This window comes from Acomys minous, assembly GCF_964271855.1.
Source record: "Acomys minous genome assembly, chromosome: 16".
Taxonomy (NCBI): Eukaryota; Metazoa; Chordata; class Mammalia; order Rodentia; family Muridae; genus Acomys; species Acomys minous.
Window position 1 is genome coordinate 93,890,863 of NC_140498.1, and position 18,903 is coordinate 93,909,765.

General features: G+C 53.1%; 1 protein-coding gene and 1 long non-coding RNA gene across 4 annotated transcripts in view; one reads left to right on the top strand and one right to left on the bottom strand.

Annotated features, from left to right (window-relative positions):
* WSCD2 (WSC domain containing 2) overlaps positions 1-18,903 on the top strand; it is an 89,320-nt gene that overhangs the window by 39,549 nt on the left and 30,868 nt on the right. For all 3 annotated transcript variants that reach the window (XM_084762192.1, XM_084762191.1, XM_084762190.1), the window contains exon 2: positions 11,190-12,086. In XM_084762192.1, coding sequence (XP_084618318.1) covers positions 11,687-12,086 — 400 coding nt within the window. In that variant the 5' untranslated portion in view covers positions 11,190-11,686. The remainder of the gene's footprint in view (positions 1-11,189; positions 12,087-18,903) is intronic.
* LOC311586240 lies at positions 4,410-10,242 on the bottom strand. Its single transcript, XR_014775489.1, has 3 exons — positions 10,044-10,242; positions 6,361-6,443; positions 4,410-4,546 (listed from the first exon to the last, which is right to left on the bottom strand). It is a non-coding gene; the product is annotated as an uncharacterized lncRNA (long non-coding RNA).

Sequence of the window (18,903 nt, forward strand, 5' to 3'; positions counted from 1 at the left end):
TGGCCTTCCATTTTATTGACTCAACCCTGGGGGGGCAGATCCCCCCCATCCACTGCTTCTGGCAGGAGCCTCTAATGCCACCAACAGAGAGGCACTTCCCTGTCCCCAGGTGCCTCCCGCGCACCCCGGCTCTCCCTGTTCCCTCACCCCTTGGGATGTAACCACACAGACAGTTCCCCTTCACTGGGTGGATATATTCTTGGGGGTGTGTGGGCGATGAACGTTTGTGTGGGGGGACGTTTGTCTAAATTTAAATTTAAAACATGTTCAGCAGCGGCCTATTAATGCTAGGGCTGGAACTGGGTGCCTTTTTTTTTCCCCCTCCCAGCTAGTCTGAGTGATAAGTAGGAGCCTCCTCCATGCCTCACTTCTGACCCAGCTCTACCTCTCTCTGTGCTACGTGGGCTACGTGGGCTATGTGGCTATCGGGTAGCCATGGGCTATCACACTTGGAAATGGCTGTGTGGGTTACTTCCTGCAGTCCAGGCAAGGTACCAGGTCCCTCCTCCCCACCTCCCCCAACACACACACACACACACACACACACAAGGTGCCTGGCCCCGATAAGCATTTTGCACCCATATGTCACCTAGCCCTCTCAAGGACCAGGGAGCTGGGATGGGACCAGTATGCTCATCCTGTGTTACACACAAAAACCTACAGCACTGATGCCTTAAATGACCCCCGTGTCCTTTGTGCTGCCTCGTGTCAGAGCCAGGAGTCACACTTCTGTCTAACTGGCAACAAAGCTCATGCAGTGGCTGGCAAGATGGGTTAGCTGCTAAGGGCGTTTGATGCCAAACCTGAAGGTCTGACTTTCATCCCCAGAAACCACAGGGGTGAAAGGTCTCCTGTGACCCCCCGCCCATGTCCACGTGTGTGCTCTGACACAAAGCGTACACACTAAATAATAAATAATATCAAGTCATTTTAAGGAACCCTCACACACCTTCCTTGTATTTTTCAAAGCATAACGTGGTGTAGAAAAAACAAACAAACATAAACTCACTCCCCAGCCCAGCCCCTGACCGGTGAGGTCCTTGCTGGCCAGCTATGTCTCAGCCTACAGGGAAGCTCCTGCCCCCTGTGGCCACTGTGGTGTTCTGTAATTGCTGAGCAATTTGGAGATGACCAGAAATATATAATTCATGGGTGTGTCTTTCTCCCAGTCTCTGGAAGGCACTGGAGCGAGACTGACGCCCCGGGGAGCTTTGACCTCCACATAGAAGGAACCAGAATCCAGGTGTCCCAATCAGAGATTCCCACTGCCAATCAGTAGACTCTGGCCACCCCAGGACGAGGTCCTGCAAATAGGACCCCTAGCACTGAACCGCAAAATAGTCAGTGATAGAAAGCCAGGTAGAAGCTGTGTGAATTGAGGGGTGAGCCTTAGAGTAATGTCTTTGCCTAAGCTCGTTCTCCAGGGCAGATTGGAAACGGTGCCTTCAGCTACATCCCTGTTTGGTGCGGCTGGCCATCCTGTGGTGCTGAAAACAGCTCAGGGTGACACCAGCCAGGGCGGAGGAGGAGCAGGAACTTGGCCCGGGGGCTTCAGGCTTCAGCGGGAGTTTCACTTTAAACTCCCTAGAGCTAAAACAATCTAGTTTGCAGCTTCTTCCAGCACTAACCAGGTTTCTGGGGCGAATGGCAACAGCTGCTGATCCTCTTGTGTGAGTAGGGTTCAAGACTCCAGCCTGTGCCAGCAAAGGGGAAGGGTGGTGTGAGATAGCGAGGTATATGTCTGCGCTGGCCTGGGAGAAGGGCAGGCATGGAGTGCGCCATGAGGGGCTCGGCTAGATGGTTGCCCCGGGGGGAGGGGCACAGTGAGGGGTCAGTCTCTTTCTGCCTGTGGTTGTCCCCGGGATGGGGGTGGGGGGTGGGGCATTGTGTCACAGAACCCTTCTAGCCACTGATGACCACGATGATGATGATGATGATTCCCAAGGGACAGGGACCTCTGCGCCTTCTGGGAAGCCCCCATTTCCTGCCAGGGCTCTGAACACACAAAGGAGAAAGGTTCCCTGAGTCCAAGGGATCTCAGTCACCATGCTCCCCGCTCAGACCGGATGCCCCAGGTCAGCAGTGGGCAGAAGGTTCTGCAATGCCACAAGCCTGGGTCTGAGCAGCGTCCTGATGCTTGCTGGCTCCACTTCCATCAATAGACTGGCTTTCTCATCTGTCATCCTCTGGAGAAGCCGTCATGGGGCAGATGTAGGTCTACATGGCCTTGAGGGCAGTCAGGGGGTGTGGGGGGAAGGGAGGGCAGGCAGGGGGCGTGGGGCAGGGTGGGGGTAGAGGGCAGAGGTTCCTTCCTCCGCACATACTCTCTGGCTGGGACATGAGCCTGGGTCAGAGATGATCCTGGGTGGAAAATTCCTCTCTGAACTTAGAAGAATTTCTAGCGGAAGTAGTCACCGTTCCCGAATTAGAGTCTAACCGGGTGTGTCAACAATCGGCAGTTTGCTGGTGACTGTGGTTAGAAGGAGCTGAACAGAAGCAGTGTGGACCCAGGGTGGCAGTTTCTGGAGCTAGCTCCGTTCTGGCCTGGCTGGGTGACCTTGGGTCACTCTGGTAGGCTCTCTGAGTCTTCCATGTGTAAACTATCCGGCCAGTCCTGGCTGGTTCCTAGGAGAACCTTGCCCTCTGGGACAACTGTGACAGCTGACACCACTGGACACTTCCTTCTGTCCTGTCCCAGCCTGTAACAGGCATCTCACAGGGACAGAAGCTGTTTCCTTCTGGATTCTCTAAGCCTCAGTTTCCCCTTTTGCTAGAGGATGCCACTTTGCTGGGTGATACATCTCAGCTGCCTATCCTGCTCCGTGCTCCTTGCTCCGAGGGCGGTACAGCCGACTAGAGGATGGTGTAAGCTCTAGAGGTTGAGTGACAGTCCTTGGTAGTCCCCAACCCCTGTCAGCTGCCTTTGCGGACACCCGTCTGTAGCTGTGTTCTTCAAAAGGCTACACCGAATGCCCTGAGCTTTGCGGCCACAGGCCTGAGCCCCACCAAGAAAGGAATGTGCCTCCTGGCTCTGTGTGGGGCAGCTGTGTGGGGCATCACGCAGACTCGCCCAGGTCTTAGGACCTCCCTCCTCCACCCTGTGGGGTCTACCTTTAGAAGCAGGGGCATAACTGGCCACAGGTTAGGGGACAGCTTGAGGCAAAGCCCCCTTCTGTCCCAGAGCTGCATGGCATCCCTCTGCTGGGGACCTGCTCCTGAGTTCTCCGCTCACAGACCTCCCCCAGAGGGTCCTTCTGGGCCCATGTGGCTTTCCCCTTGGTAAGTGTGCTTTCCAGTTATTCTAATAGAGCGGCCTGAAGAAGCACACTTGAGCACTGGGAAGCTCAGACTCCACACGATGCTGCTGGCTCAGCACTGCAGAACTGGCTCCATCCTTCCCTCCTCTGGCCTCTAGGTCCCCTCTCCCTTCCTCCCAGCTCTGTCACCCCCCACGAGGTCTGGCCCCTGGATAAACATTCTGCCCACGAACACAACCATCCATTATCCCCCTGACAATTAGCAGCCTATTAAGGATGCCTATGCAAATGAGCGCTAATTGACCTGCGACACAGCAGCGCCTGTAGGAGAGCGATGACTCCAGATGGCTTAATGATAGTGGCCCAGGGCCCTGCTTTGCACAGCTCTCTCTTGGGGAAGGGAGCGCTCCAGGGCTGCAAAAGGCAGCCAGCTGCCTGGTGGACAGGACTGCAGATGGGGACTGTGTCTCAGCCGGGTCACCAGAACTGCTGGACAGAGCACTACTTCCTGCCTTGTCCTCTCTGTCTGTCCTGCTCCACAGCATCTCTTAACCTTCTCAGCCCAGAGTTGGCCAGCATGTGACCATCCTTTCCTGGAAAATAATGAAACTATTGCGAATACTTTTAATTGCTGTTAAAATAATAGTGTGTGTGTGTGTGTGTGTGTGTGTGTGTGTGTGTGTTACAGGACATGGGGTGATGTTCCAATCCATGTGTGAGATATGTGAAGAGGTGGTCAGAGAAACTGGTTCATCTATTGCCCAGGACACTTGTCATCTCTCTGTGTTAGGACCTCAAACTCTAGTCTCCCAGGCGTCTGAAATGCGCAGTGAACCACTGCCAACCATGGTTGCCGTAATGTGCAAAAGGTGTCAACACCAGTGGCATTCAGATCCGCTGGTCAGGCCTGCGGTCCTCTGCATATGCTTCCTCCATAGGGTTAGAGGCTACTCTTGGTATCACGGGCTCCACGGATGTGTTCAGGGGTCATGCGTTCTATGGTTCTGGACATAGTGTGACTGACGTGTGTGTGTGTGTGTGTGTGTGTGTGTGTGCATTACAGCACCTGCAGGACTGAGTCCTGAGCTCCACCAGTCCACCCCCACCCCTACCCCACCCCACCCCGACCCCACCCGCAGGTAACACCCGTGCTGTTGCTGTGTCCATGGCACCGTCTTTCCCGGAATGCCTCATGGTTGGGACCACGCAGTGTGTGTCCTTCTCAGTGCAGACTCCTGTTCCCCTGTCTGGAGGTACATCATCAGATTTCAGCTCCCATGGGCGAGTCCCTGGAAACACCACAGCGTAGATAGTCTGCTGGCTAGGAGGCCGTTGGGGATAGACCCCTCCCACACAGACTTTGAGCCACAGAGGGAAGAGTAATTATCCCCTAATGACATCATTCACTTCCCTGTCCCAGAAGTCCCTCCTGTAGTGGGGACGCTTGCAGACACTTGCAAGGCTTCTCCCATGAGGCACCCTAACTCTGAAAAAGTAGAACTTTTTGTTTTCCCTCTTTCTCTGCTTTCAGATACCAGTTAAAGCCTGGGCCTTCATTCCCAGATGCACTGGGCTTTCTCACGCTTTCTCTGAAGCTGTCCCTAACCTTCGTCTGCCATGTAAGGCTTGTACTCTGTTACTGGACCTGTTGGCTTTCTTGGATCCTAACTTAAAAGGACATGCCCCCCCCCATCACCCGCTTCCGGGCAGCTGCCAGGATTCACAGCTTGCCCGCCCTGCCGCTTTTCTCTCAGACACTAATTGTCCTCCAGCTTCCTCTTGAGTCTGTTTTTTAAAATTCCTTTATTAATAATACTAAGAATCCAATAGGGACCCGGTTTCCCTGGTAACATACGGCCCTTGAGCGGGGGCTCCCCACATTTCCCCAGTAACAGCAGCTGCAGCAGATGGAGGAAAATGTTAGATTTAGGCTACTGCGCTCTGAAGGCCGAGGGTGGCAGTGATTCCCTGAGCCCTTACACTGTGCCCGCTGCCGTGCACTGAGGTCAGTGTCCAAGTTCCTGGAAGCATCAAGGCCCAAGGTTTAGCTCCTGACTCAGTGTCCGCCCCCCCTTCTGTTCATCTACTTTCTCCTTCTCACTGAGGACTGATACTTGCTTCATCTTTGGACAGCCAGGCACTTATGAGACCCTCGAGTGCCCTGCCTCAGTTTCCCTAGATTTTAAAGAAGCTGTGGAGCAGAAGCTGGCAAAGGGAAGTGTATCCATTTGGAGGTTTGGGGTAAGCTATGAAGAGAGCTGAGATTCTGGGTCCTTGGCTCCTCTGTCTAGTGCTGCACCGAATTAAAGGAAAGATGGGACAAAGCTGAGCTTCATGGGGGCCACGCCCGTGACCCAGCACCCAAGAGGCGGAGGCAGGGGGATCAGGTGTGCAAGGCCATCCTCAGGTACTTAGGGAGTTTGAGGCTTGCTTGCACATGCACACACACACACTGTAATACCAGATTAAATTAAGCTCTAAATGCAAAATGAGATGAAACCAAGAGATGGTGCACGTTGTGGATCTGCCAGACGAGCCTGTCTGGACTGGACAGCAACTCCTCCTGGGAGCCACACTCCTCTCCTCTGCCTTTCGTCTCCCAGCGGTCTGTGGGAGATGACAACAGACATGACCCGGATGGGCTCTCCTCCAGCACCAGGAAGCCGGCAGCTCTTGCCAGGCAGGTTTCTCAACAGCTTTTTCTTGGGCAAACTTTGGCCATAGGTTTAGTTGGTCCTTGGACCTGTGTAATCTGCTCCCCACCCACCCACCCACCCACCCCCAGGTCTGACTCTGAGGTGTAGGAAAGGGAGGCTCAGCCTCTCCCCAGCCTCTAAGCTTCCTTCCTGTCTCCCTCAAGAACCTGGAGGAGGAGCCAGCCCCGCCCCAGCCCCACCCCAGCCAAGCCAGCATCCGTCTCTTACTTGACTGACAGGTCATCCCCTGAGTTGTTTTTGGTGTTGGTCACTTGGGGGCTCCTGTTGGGGACGCTGACCCAAGCCCTGTTCATGCCCAGTAAGGAATTTTACAGAAGACACTGAGACTCAGGGTCTCCTGCAGTGAAAAGCAGGAGCATGAGAGCCGTCCTCCATGAGTGACTCACCTTAGAGAAAAATACAGCCCAGGGAGGTTCAAACCCTGTAACTGCCGAGGAGACATCAACGCGATAGAGTCCCCAGGTGTGACCTGTGCGAAAAGGGACAGAAAGAGGAAAGGGCTTGCTGAAGCCGATGCCAAGGCTGTGGATGGAGAAAGAAAACTGTGGGGTGTGTTTGTAAGCCCTTTAAACATGGCGCCTCGGATAAAGTAGGTGTTCAACAAAATGGCCAACTAAGCCTCCTGTCCTCTTTGGGGTGGGATTTTTGTCTGTGAGAGGGAGGAAGAAGGGGCCCGGAGACCAAGTCTTAGGGAACGCTGCTCAGTGGGGGAGGGCTGGCAGCTCCAGCAGGCAGAGAAGTATTTAGGTTCCTCTGAGGACAAGGCCCTGTGACTTGGCGAGGTTTCTCTACCCAGGCTCACCCTGACGAATTACACAACATGCCGCCCCCATTAGAGCCCCAAATTTCCAGCCCCAAGGCTATTATTACCTGAGTGCATTGGCCCTTGGTACAAAAACCTTGATTTTAAGTTAAGCCCTGGGGTGAGGAAAGAAGCGACTTCCCCTCACCCCTGCCACAGCGAAAGGCCTGGGAGCCTACTGTACACAGGTACTGGGACTAAGGGTGTCCTGTGGGGCTCAGATTGCAGGGGCCTTCTCCTCCCAGCCCTGGGAGGAAGGCGTAGGTAGGAAGTTCTCATTTGCACCAGCCCAGCCTCCTGAAGGTGGGGTAGCACGGCCCTTGCTCTCTGCCTCTCTTCCTTGAGCCTCCTGCCCCACCCCTAGATGTCCCCACACGCCCACTTGGCGACCACTTCAGAGAAAGATGTTCAGAACACGGAGGGAACAGCCAAAGAGCCAGACCCAGGAACATCGGCAGCAAGGGAATGGTTGCAGGGACCAATGGTACGTTCCTCGCCCATGTGGAAAATAGATTCCCGGTTGCTCATAGGAGCCTGGGGGAGGCCGACAAGTGGGACCAGCCTCGAGTGTCTTCCATCGTCCTACAGTCTCATTCAGCCCTCCAACAATGTAAGCAGGGCAGGGGGGAGGAGAGTCGGGGAGACTGAGGCTGGTGGAAACAGAGGTGTCTCTCCCAGTGAAATGAACCCAGGTGGGCTGCTGGCCAGGGCCCACACTCTAACCTAAAGATCCATGGATCTGCTGAGCCAAGCAGCAGTGTTGTAGGTGCACAGGACGGTGGAGTGGAGGTGGGCGGGGGTGGGGGGGCGCTCAGGGGTCCTCAGAGTTCCAATGTGACTCCCGGCTTCCTTTCTCCATGGCACATAAGTGTGAAGTACATGGGCTCCCACAAGGCACCAGCTTCAAGGAGTTCTTCCTAAAGCGTAGGGTGGGCTGGGAATACAGCGAGGTTGGCTTAGGCCAGGAGTGGGGCCTTCCTCTAACCCCGGCACTTGCTTGAGAGGCAGAGGCAGGAAGATCAGGAGCTCTGGGTCATCTTTGGCTACATGGTGAGTTTGAGGCAGCCTGGGCTACATGAGACACTGCCTCAAAAAGCAGGATGTGGGGGTAGGGGGCGTGTTAAATGTATTGGTCATGAGACCCCAGTGCTAGGAGCAGGGCCGTGGCACTCTGTGCTCTGCCTCTGCCCACTGTGTTCTGCCTCCCGTCCTGGCTCTTCCTCAGGTGCCCTCCACCTAGACAGTATCTACTTTTCCTAGACCTTCAGGGTCAAAGGCTGCTCCCTGGGGAAGCCCTGTTTGATCTCTTTCCTGAGGCAGTTGTAGCCCCTCCAGTGCAGCAGGTTCCCCATGTTCCAGGGACACAGCAGGGCCCTCAAATCTCCTGACATTGTGAGCCCAAATCTGGGATCGTGGTGCCCTTGAAGTTATCACCCTAAAGCAAGAGGCACAAGCCCGGTTCCTGGGATCCTGGGTGCACTCGGCCCAGCCACCTTGTACCAGCTGTGCATCTCAGGAAGAGTTCATCAGTCTCTCTGATAAGCGGGCCTCAGCTCATTACGAGCATGCAGAATGTCACAGGGTCCTGGTGAGAATTAAATCAGAGCGTGAGTGTGCTTTTGTGTTAGTGTGTTGTGCAAAGTGCATGTGTATGAATGTGTGTGCTTGCGTGTGTATGTGTCTGTGAGTATGCATGTGTGTGTGAATGTGCATGTGAGTATGTTGTGTGTGCGGGTGTGCTTGTGTGAATGTGTGTGAGTGTGCATGTGTGTGAATATGCATGTGAGTGTGTTGTGTGTTTTTGTGTGGATGTGCATAAATGTGCATGTGAGTGTGTTGTGTAAATGTGTGTGAATGTACAAGTGTGTACATGTGAGTGTATGAGTGTGTGAGTGTGGAGTGGTGTGTGTAAGTGCTTGTTAAACATTGTTAATGTGAGTTGCTGTTCTGTGCCATGAGGTCCATGCCCCTACCCTGGGCTTTGTCTAGCTGATACAGCAACTCTGTAGCTGCTTTCTTCCTTGGTTGACTAAAAATCCTCTGAAAACAGAACATAAACCATTTAGTCTGTGTTCCTAGCACATACAGTCAGAATGAACATATTTACATTTTAAAAATTACATTTATTATTTACTATTTATCTCTGTGTGTGTGCGCGCCTGCATGCGCGCTTGCACATGGAGGTCAGTGGACAACTTCCAGGAGTCAGTTCTCTCTCACCATCATGTGGGTTCTCTGGAACTGAACTTGGTTTGGTGGCGACCGCCTTTACGTGCTGAGCTGTCTCCCTAGCCCTGTTTTATGTGACTGGAAAGACGAATAGTGCCTGACTGAGCAGACGGACGGATGGATGGGTAGGTGGACTGAAGGAAAATGACGGACTGACAGATGAAGGCAAAGATGGATGGGTGGATAAATTAATGGCTGTGCAGAGGTTGAAGGGGACGGATGGACAAACGGACATTTGGCGCCACAAGTGCATGGGGTTTTGTGCTTTGCTCAATTATCAGTTACACATGCCTGAACAGTGGTTCTGAGTTTCTGAAGGAGTGGGTGGCAGACACCACCAGGACCTCCGTGAAATTCCCATGCTTCTGTGTGGCTTAAGGGGCTGTCCCAGAGGCGGATTGAGAAATGCATTGGCTGAGAGCATCCTGTCGCCCCCTGCTGCTGGTCGTGTGAAACAGCACTGCCCCACAGTTAACCCTCATCTTGGTTTTCCTTCTGGCAAATGGCCCAGACAGGAGTTCTCAACTTTATGTGCCCATGAGCACTCTCTGAGGCCACCTTGTGACAGCAGAGATGCTAGTTGGGAACCCAGGGGAACTGGAATTCTTAACCAGATCCTCCCCAGAGAAGCCCCGACCAGGGGAAGTAGCTGCATAGCGGTGGAAACAGAGATTCTCTTGCTTTGTGGCTGTCTCTGAATCGTCAGGGTGTGTGGGAAGAGGCAGAGTTAACAAGGGTAAGAGCTGTGGTCTGGCCAAGCAAGATGGTGGTACCTACTTGTCATCTCAGCACGTGGGAGGCAGAAACAGGAAGAACATGAGTTCGTGGCTAGCCTCAGCTACAGAGCAAGTTGAGACTAGCCTGGGCTACATGAGACCCTATCTAAAGCAAAAAACAAACAGAAAGAAAAACACCACCACAAAAAAGACAAAACCCAAACCAGAACCCCTGTGTTTTTAAATTGTGATGCTCACCCCCACCCCCACCCCACACCACCCCGCCACCCCGCCACATCCTCGAAGCCCTTGGTGCCCTAACCTGTGAGACAGGGGCGACCAGGTGAGACGATCCATATAGAAGAGCCTGGGCACGGAGCTGACCACCTGGAGGCAGATATGATCACGTGGATGTGTTGCCTACTGAGCCTGCTTCCCTCACTCCCCATTTCCCCTCAAGGCAGCGATGATGGCCGCAGATGTGATCTCTGCAATAGAACAGAAGCCCTCGGGAAGTGTGTTTTTACCTCTGCATCTCAGCTCTGGCTGGAGCACAGCTGGTCTCCTTAAATACCCCTAGGGGCCGGGCAGGGGCGGGGCTGCAGGGCGGGGGGGCGGGGCTGCAGGGCGGGGGGGCGGGGCGGGAGGAGTGAGATGAGTGAATTCAGGGCTCCGCAAAGTCTCTGAGGATTCCTTTGGACTTAGGGGACCCCACAAACCCATGAGCATTTGACTAATACATGCAACGCTTGTCTAGAAAGGGAGGAGCAAGCAGCTTGGGCCTGGCCTGCTGGCAGCTTCTTCATAAAGACTCAACTGTGTTTGAAATGAGCGAGGAGGGGAGAGATGCCTGGGGCTGGGGAGACAAACAATTGACCGCGTACACATGGGGCCCTGGGTTCAGATCCTCGGTACTGGGAGGGCAGAGGCAGGAGGATACCTGGAGCTCTCGGAGCCAGACACTGTTGCCAAAACACACAAAGGGGAGCCAGGCGCGGTGGTGGCCCATGCTTTAATCCCAGCACTCGGGAGGCAGAGGCAGGCGGATCGCTGTGAATTTGATGCCAGCCTGGTCTACAAAGTGAGTCTAGGACAGCCAAGGCTACACAGAGAGACCCTGTCTCGAAAAACAAAACAACCACCTCCCCCCCAAAAAAACCATAAGGGGAAAGGTGACTGAAGAAGTTACTCAACATTGACCTCTGGCCTCCTGTGCGCATGCCCTCGTGCCCGTGCACGCATACACACACACACACACACACACACACACACACACACACACACACACACACACATACTTATAACCCTGGAGCCCACGCAGCCTTGCTCTCAAAGGTGGTCCCTACTGCTGCAGTTGGCTTCCAGCCCTCTCTGGGCCTTGGCACACCCCCTTGCGGTTGCTCAGGAGTCTTCACGTCCTGGGCTTTGGTGGGGGGCCCTCACGCCTGTGTCTACTGCTGTTTTGCAGGTGGTAGCCCACTGCCCTGAAGCTTGACCAGATGGAGGCCTTCCAGCTCATGTCCCCAGAAGGTGGCACACAGCCTGGCCTCCCGTTGGAGCTGCAGGAGAGGCCCGCACCAAAGCCCTCAGTGCACTAATCAGGCTCAACATCCCAAGGGGCTGGAGAAGGAGCCTGAGTGACCTGTACCTGCGTGGCTCCTTCCCCCAATCCCCGGTCATCAGAATTCTTTCACCCGACTCTGGAGGCAGGAACAAGATGGGGGAGAAAGGGACCGCCTCCTATTGGTCCTCTTTCTTGGCCCCAGGCAACTCAACTTAACCTCCGGACGCCAGCAACCCCTGTCCTCATCCTCTCTGGACTCAGCCAGGTGCTGGCTTGCTTTCCAGCTACAGGGTCTCCTCTGTGGAGGGACCAGAGTACCAAGCTCCGGGAAGCCACGCCCTCCACGCCCCTTCCCAGTCATCAGCCCAGCCAGCCCTGAGCCAGTCCGGAATGATCTGGCTATGGCCAAGCTCTGGTTCAAGTTCCAGCGGTGTTTCCGATATTTCCGCAGGAAGCCCGTGCGCTTCTTTACTCTGTTGGCTGTCTACCTGACCGCCGGGAGCCTAGTCTTCCTGCATTCGGGCTTTGTGGGCCAACCCGCTGTGCCCCAAAGCCAGGCCAGTTCCGCAGCGGGGAGCCCAGCAGAAGGAGCCGAGCTGCCTTTACTGGGCGACTTGCACCAAGGCAGAGGTTTCCGGGACACCGGGGAGGCCTCCAGCATCGCACGCAGGTACGGACCCTCACTCAAGGCCAAGGACACCAGCGAGAGAGCCAAATTGGGCGACTACGGAGGAACCTGGAGCCGGGCCCTCAAAGGGAGGGCTGTCCGGGAGAAGGAGAAGGAAAAGGAGGAAGAGAGAGGTAAGTGCCTGGAGGGACTGAGGGAAGGAGGAAAACAGAGAACACAGAAGTAGAAGTAAAAGCCAGCAACTGGTCGGGGCGTGGTAGCGCACGCCTTTATTCCCAGCACTCGGGAGGCAGAGGCAGGCGGATCATTGTGAGTTCGAGGCCAGCCTGGTCTACAAAGCCAAGGACAGCCAAGGCTACACAGAGAAACCCTGTTCAAAAACAAAAACAAACAAACAAAAGCCAGCAACTGATCTCAGTGCTCCAGGCACACGTGAATGTAGGAAATTTGCACTATCACCTATAATGAACAAGTCACACAGCCCTTCAATTAGCCTGAGCTTAAAATCCCTGAGCCCTTTACCACTGCTTGTTAAACACAAAAACTCCAACATCAGTGTTTCCAGGACTCTGAATGTCCCTGGGTCTGCAGTGAGCATTTGACACTTAAACAGAGTTGCTACCCTTCCTGTTGTAAAGACAGGGAGGCACCTGGGCAGTATGCTGCATACCAACAATCCTGCCCTGGGAGGCGGAGGTGGAGGCTAGCCTAGGCTATGTAATGAGAGGCTAGCCTAGGCTATGTAATGAGAGGCTAGCCTAGGCTATATAATGAGACTCCATCTCAAAGGGCGGGGGGCGGGGTGTGTGGAAAGATGCCAGTCGCCCAGGATTAATGACAGCCCCTTAGCAAAGTGAAGCTATGCCCACGCCAAAAAGTTCCCCTACCGGTCCGGGAGCTCCCTGTCCTGGCAACCGATGCTCCAGACATTGGCACCTCCCTGGGTAGATTCCGTTGCCTTGTTGCATTCTCTAAGCATTTTACACCCAAAAGGATTTTGATCACTAGCACATGCCACAGGCTTGAACGGGCTGTAGAGGAGCTGGTGCCTGTTTAACAGATGTGGGGGGCTTGGGGGTGCAGCTCAGTCGATAGAGCGGTGCCCTGGTATATATGATGCCCAGGCAGGGCAGGGCACACCTGTAATCCCAGCGCTAGGAAGGTTACATAGGGAATTGGAGGCCAGCCTAGGCTATGAGGCCCTGTCTCACAATCAAACAAATGGGACTGGAGAGATGGCTCAGCAGCTAAGCGCACAGTCACACAGTCTCTTGCAGAGGGCCCTACCTGTGACCCCAGCTCCAGGGGGACTTTAGGTCTCTGGCACATAGCCACTACCACACATACACATACACATAGTTAAAAATTAAAAATAAATTGAAAACAAACAAGAACCAGATGTGGAAACCAAAAGATGCCGGCTCAGCGCTGCACAGCTGGCTTCAGGATAGCCTGGAGTGTGAGCACCATCTGCCCAGATGGTTGACTTTCTCTGAGGGTATTCCCCGACTCCACTGGCCGCTACCATGTGACCAGCGGGCTGGGGAAACCTGCCACAGCCACGGCTCATGATATAAAAACAGGAGGATGTTCAGGAAACCCAGTGACGGCAGAATGAGGGCAATGCTCCCACAAGCCTCTGTGTGCCACTGCATCAAGCCCTTTCCCCACCTCTGCAAGGCACAGAATTCATAAAGGGGCCTATCCTAGGCCTCAAGTGCTCCCGGATCTGGCTGTCCCAGAGCCTCTTACCTTCCTGCCCTGTGAGAGAGCCCAGGGCTCACAGAGAGGTAAGGAGACAGAACAAGCTGGAGGCTTTGGCCTAGGGTTCCAGCCCCACCTTAGCCACCTGTGTGGCCCGGCCAATGGCTTGACCTTCCGTGCCTCGATTTCCACACCTGCTTCATGGGCCTAACAATGGCCCCCTTCCAAGCAATCTTGAGACAGGGACCACGCAGGGATCTGGCGATGCACCTGGGACAGAGCTGGCAGTTTGCCATGTTGAAGAACTACCCGTGGGGTCTGCTCTGGAAGTGGCCATCTCTTAGCACTAAAAGGCTGGTCTGTTAGAGAAATCGCTGGCTCTATCCACGCTATCCACTCCGAACACCATCTGGTCCTTTGAAAGCCCCCAGCATTCCCTAGCCTCCATCTTAAGTCTTATGCCGGCATCTGTGTCCGGCGAGTTTGGTAACCCAGGACGGAAATGTGGAGTCGGCAAAAAGGAAAACTCTGTCCACTTGTTGCAGTTTGAGCGAGTGGTCCCGGATAGCTCGAGCCACCTTTATTTATACAGAATTTCGAAGCATTACACATATACAGTATCAGATTAACCTTTAATTATTTTTTTTATCTTTTTTTAAAAATTCAATTTATGGGCATTGGTGTGAGGTTGTCAGATCTTAGATTTACAGACAGTTGTGAGCTGCCATGTGGGTGCTGGGAATTGAACCCGGGTCCTTTGGAAGAGCAGGCAGTGCTCTTAACCACTGAGCCATCTCTCCAGCCCCCTAACCTTTAATTATTATCCAAAAATCTCAATGTGTATTAAGTTTCTCTTGTTTCCTCCTAGTTAGTGATTGACCTTTGTCCATATCTAAGCAGTATAATATTACAATCCAAATGATGGTGTCATAACTAAATATACCTAAGTATTGCAAACCAAACAATAATATCTAGCCAGGCATAACCAGTTTGGTTTGTGTGCAGGCTGGAAGCAAACATGCGGTTTCAAAATAAAAACAATTAAAATCCAAGAATAATCCTCTAACAGCAGAATAACTTTTACATCTTGTTGTAATCTGAATCAATATATTTATAATATGTATTAAGTTATCTTATAAGCCAATTTTATGTAATTATACAATATGGTCCTACTCCATTACAGCTTTCTCATTAAGCAAAAATAATTATCATGTTTTTCATTGTCCAATTCTATTTCCTTCCTTGTCCAAGGTGGGAATGAATCTTTCCAATTTCGTTTAAGAGCGTGACAAACTTTGATTTACTAGCTTGTCCTGAAGTTAAGTTAGCTTGACCTAAGGATGAACTCTTTGGTATTGACCTTCAGGGCCTCGTCTTCTCTTCGTTTTGATCTCTCACTCTAATGTATTAGGTCCTTAGAAGAAGTAGTTGACTTTTCTAAGCCCCTCTTCTTCCTCAAATATTTTATCAATATGTAAAGACCATCTACTAAAGGATCTTTATTATAAAGGTCTTGGCCAATCATGTCTTTACTTGACCTTTAATAAACAAGCGGGGGTCATAAGCAGGAATCATGGCTCCATCTCTCAAGGATTGATGTAAGTCATTCATTCCCACTGGATCTCGCCAAGTGGAAGAAAAGCTCCAAGGGCCTCGCCTCAAGGAGATTACCTACAGAAGACTCATGTATTTTTCTCAGTAGTCATTCTGTATGTCAGTCCCACTGGATCTTGCCAAGTGGGAGAAAAGATGCAAGGCCCTTGCCTCAAGGAGATCACTCACAGAACACTCAGGGATTTTTCTCAAGAGATGTGACGTGACTCCCACCAGTCTCAGATTCCCCCCCACGCTGTACCGTACCATCCCTCTCACTCACTGTTCATCGAGTGCCACGCTCTCTTTGGCCCAGGATCTCAGTCCTTTCAGCTGACGTCCTCTCTCCCAACATCTGCATGGCTCCCACGTCCCTTCCTCAGAGCCACCACTCAGCTCCTGCCTCCCGTAACCACTTCTCAGCACGTCCTACGAGTTCCACCCTGTGCCTGGTCACAGTCACACCCCCTAGCTTTACTCTGCTGCCATACACAGCACTGTGCAAAGGCATCTTGCGTGTACAGCCAACTCTCTGCAATGTGTGCTCCAGGAGGGCAGGGACAGTCCAGCCTTGGCCAGCTCAACCCGTCAGCACCTGGGACAGCACCAAGTGCACCGCTGTGGCCGGATGGATGATGGGATGGGTAAATCAACGTGTGAGTCTCCTTCTGCCAGGAGACTCCCAATTTCAGCTTTGTCCAGCTCTAGAACATAGCCTCGTCCAAGTCCGACCAAATGCTCTTTTCTGCTCCGTGCCATGCAGTATAGCCCTTTGTGACAGTGGATCTGTGTGACGATGTCCCTGTGGGTTGTGAGAATCAGACTTGGTCAGCTCTCCATAGCTGAGGATTCGTACCCTGGAATTCGGCCAACCACAGACCAAAGATAAAAAAAAAAAATAAATGAAAAATTCAAAACTTCCTAAGAAAAATGCATTTGTAAGGATCATACGCGTGCAGGACTCAGGGGGAAGAACTGCACCTGGTGGAGCTGGTACCAGGCAAGAAGTCAGATCCCTGGGTGCACAGCATCTTCAGGGATCACATGTTGGAGCGTGGCCTCAGACCAACAGGGTTGATGACCTTGTAAGAGATGACCGTGTAGCCAGGTGGTGGTGACGCACACCTGTAATCCCAGGACTTGGGAGGCAGAGGCAGGCGGATCACTGTGATTTTTGGGGCCAGCCTGGTCTACAGAGTGAGTCCAGGACAGCCGAGGCTACACAGAGAAACCCTGTCTCGAAAAACCAAAAGAGAGAGACAGAGACAGAGACACAGAGATGGCTGTGTGACCAAATGAGAGGAAAAAAGGACACTGGTGAGAGTGTGTGGCACCGATGGACGGAACCAATGAATGAATGAAGGTAGAGGTTTGTGCGCAGTATTCGGAGCTCTGTTCAGAACAGTACAGAGGAAAGCATGCAAGCCTGCTTGTGCTCAGCCACCCTCTGAGCAAATGGCCTCCATCAGAGAGACGGAACTTCCATGCGAAGATTAATGATAACAGAAGAAAAAAGTATGAAAAGAGGACTCGGTGCAATAGAGGAGGTTGTCATCCGCTGAACTCTGGGCTGGAGATAAATTGCCAGCCAGGGTCCCAGAGCTATTTCAGTAGTCTCTGGGGTCCTGGAGACACTGATGGGTTGTGTGAACTCAGCCATTAATCCCTCCTGTGTGGCCTGTGACTGGGTTCCTGTTTTACATACCTCACCTCCCCAACCTCTGAGAGGTTCAGCCACCGCAGTAGGATTTGAGCACAGACGCTAGGAAAGAGGCCCCGGAGGGTCCAGCAGCCGGCAGTCACAAGGCCGAGTTCAAGCTTGGCAGTGCCGTGAGATTCCCAGGATGGGGTCCAGATAAGCTGGCAGGGAGTAAACACCAGGTCCTGCCTTAATGTTGGCTTCACTGGGCAATGGTTTGTGACACACCCTTATCCAAAATATCCAGAGGACCGTTTGTCTCCCCTCTGTTGACAGATAAGGAAACAGAGGCTCAGGTGTTTCTTCAACAGATTTGTATACCTGTTGTGTGGGAGATCTGTTTAATGCCAGCCTGGGGAGGGCTGTGTGTGGGTCACATAGCATTTCAAACTAAAAGTACAGGTTTGGGGGCGGGGGAAGGGACACAGGACCCAACCCCGCCCTCCCTCTCTGGTCCTCCACTCCAGTGTATGAGCTAGAGTGGAGGAACTTCCAGAGTCCTGCCTCCAAAATGTCTCTTTGGAGGGGATGGGCCTGGGCTTGGGTTTGCTCTGAGGTCCTCCTTGTGGGTGGATTGGGCAAGTTGATGGGCTTTGCATCAGAGTTCTAGAGACTGTCCATCTGTCCTGCCATGCCACCGGGATGCACAAAGGCTCTGACACCTGGCCTTCAGCATTTCTTAATTCTCTCCCCTCTCTCACCCCGCCCCCACCCTCTGCACCCCCTCTCCTTACTGGTCTCCTGCACACACTGAACTTGGTACAAGGGACTGTAACTGTTAGCATCTTTGGTCTTACAAGATGCCAGTGTCATGAGCCAGGGAAAACAGGTGTGTCGCACTGCCAGCTTTAATCTGTAAGGATTCAGAGCTTGGGACCTTGTGCCTTGTGCAGCAGGCTGGTGGGTGGGCAGTGCTGCTGACCCTGACTGGGCAGGGGTAACCTTGTGAGGAGGCTGGTAAGATCTGTCTGTGATCCCAGTGCTCAGGAGCGAACAGCGGGAGGATGTTAATGTCCTGGCAATTGGCTTTTCTGTCTTTGAAGTGAATCTGCGAGGGCTGGAGAGATGGCTGATGAGTTCAGAGCACGGGCTGCCCTTGCAGAGGACGGGAGGGACACTCCTAGCACCCACATCAGGCAGCTCAAGGTCTCCTCTAGCTCCAGTGGATTCAAACCCTGTTCCGGCTTTGCAGGCACCTGGACACACACGCACGCACACGCACACGCGCACACTCACACGCTCATGCATGCACACGCGCATGCGTGCATACTTAAAAGTGGGTTCCTGAAAAAAAGAAGTTTGTGAAGTTTGAGTTTCAAGAAGTCAGGAAGGCTGAGAGCGTGGCTCTGTGGTAGATGGCTGACTGAGTATGTGTCAGGCCCTGGTTTTACATGAAACAGAAATAAACAGAAACCCACGACCCTTAGATGCTCAGGCCTTTAGCAAAGGCCCAAAGTGAAACATCCCTGCCCTGTGCCCTGCAGTGTCCTATCAGCTGAGATTTTGCCTGAAGCAGGAGGCATTTGGGTTATTCAACAAGAACAAAAGGCCACCTCCAGAATGATGACCTCCAGAAATGTCACCAGTGATGGGCTCATGGGGGCCGGGGCAGCAATGTTCCCTTTAAAGCCAGACTCTTCTCAGCGGAGCCCATCGCATCCGTTGTGTGAAGAAAATCCAAGTCGCCAGGATGTCAGCTGGTGCCCAGCAGAGCTGACAACTACAGCCGATGCACAGAGGAGCATCCTCCTGCAAGCCTTGCTCCCCGGCACAAGGGCAGGGAGAGGACCTTCTGTCTTTTACCCCGGGCAGCCTCCTAAGCAGGGGAGGTGTCAAATGGCATTCGGGTTTTCCTGGTCACTCCCTGGGAAGGCCATTTAGTGCCAGGACATGGCTGGATCCTTCTCTTTCATGGGAAGGGACAGAAAGAGCCAGTGTGGGTCCTGTAGACCTGCATACAAATCTTCATTCAGCTTTGAGCTGAGGCTCTCCTC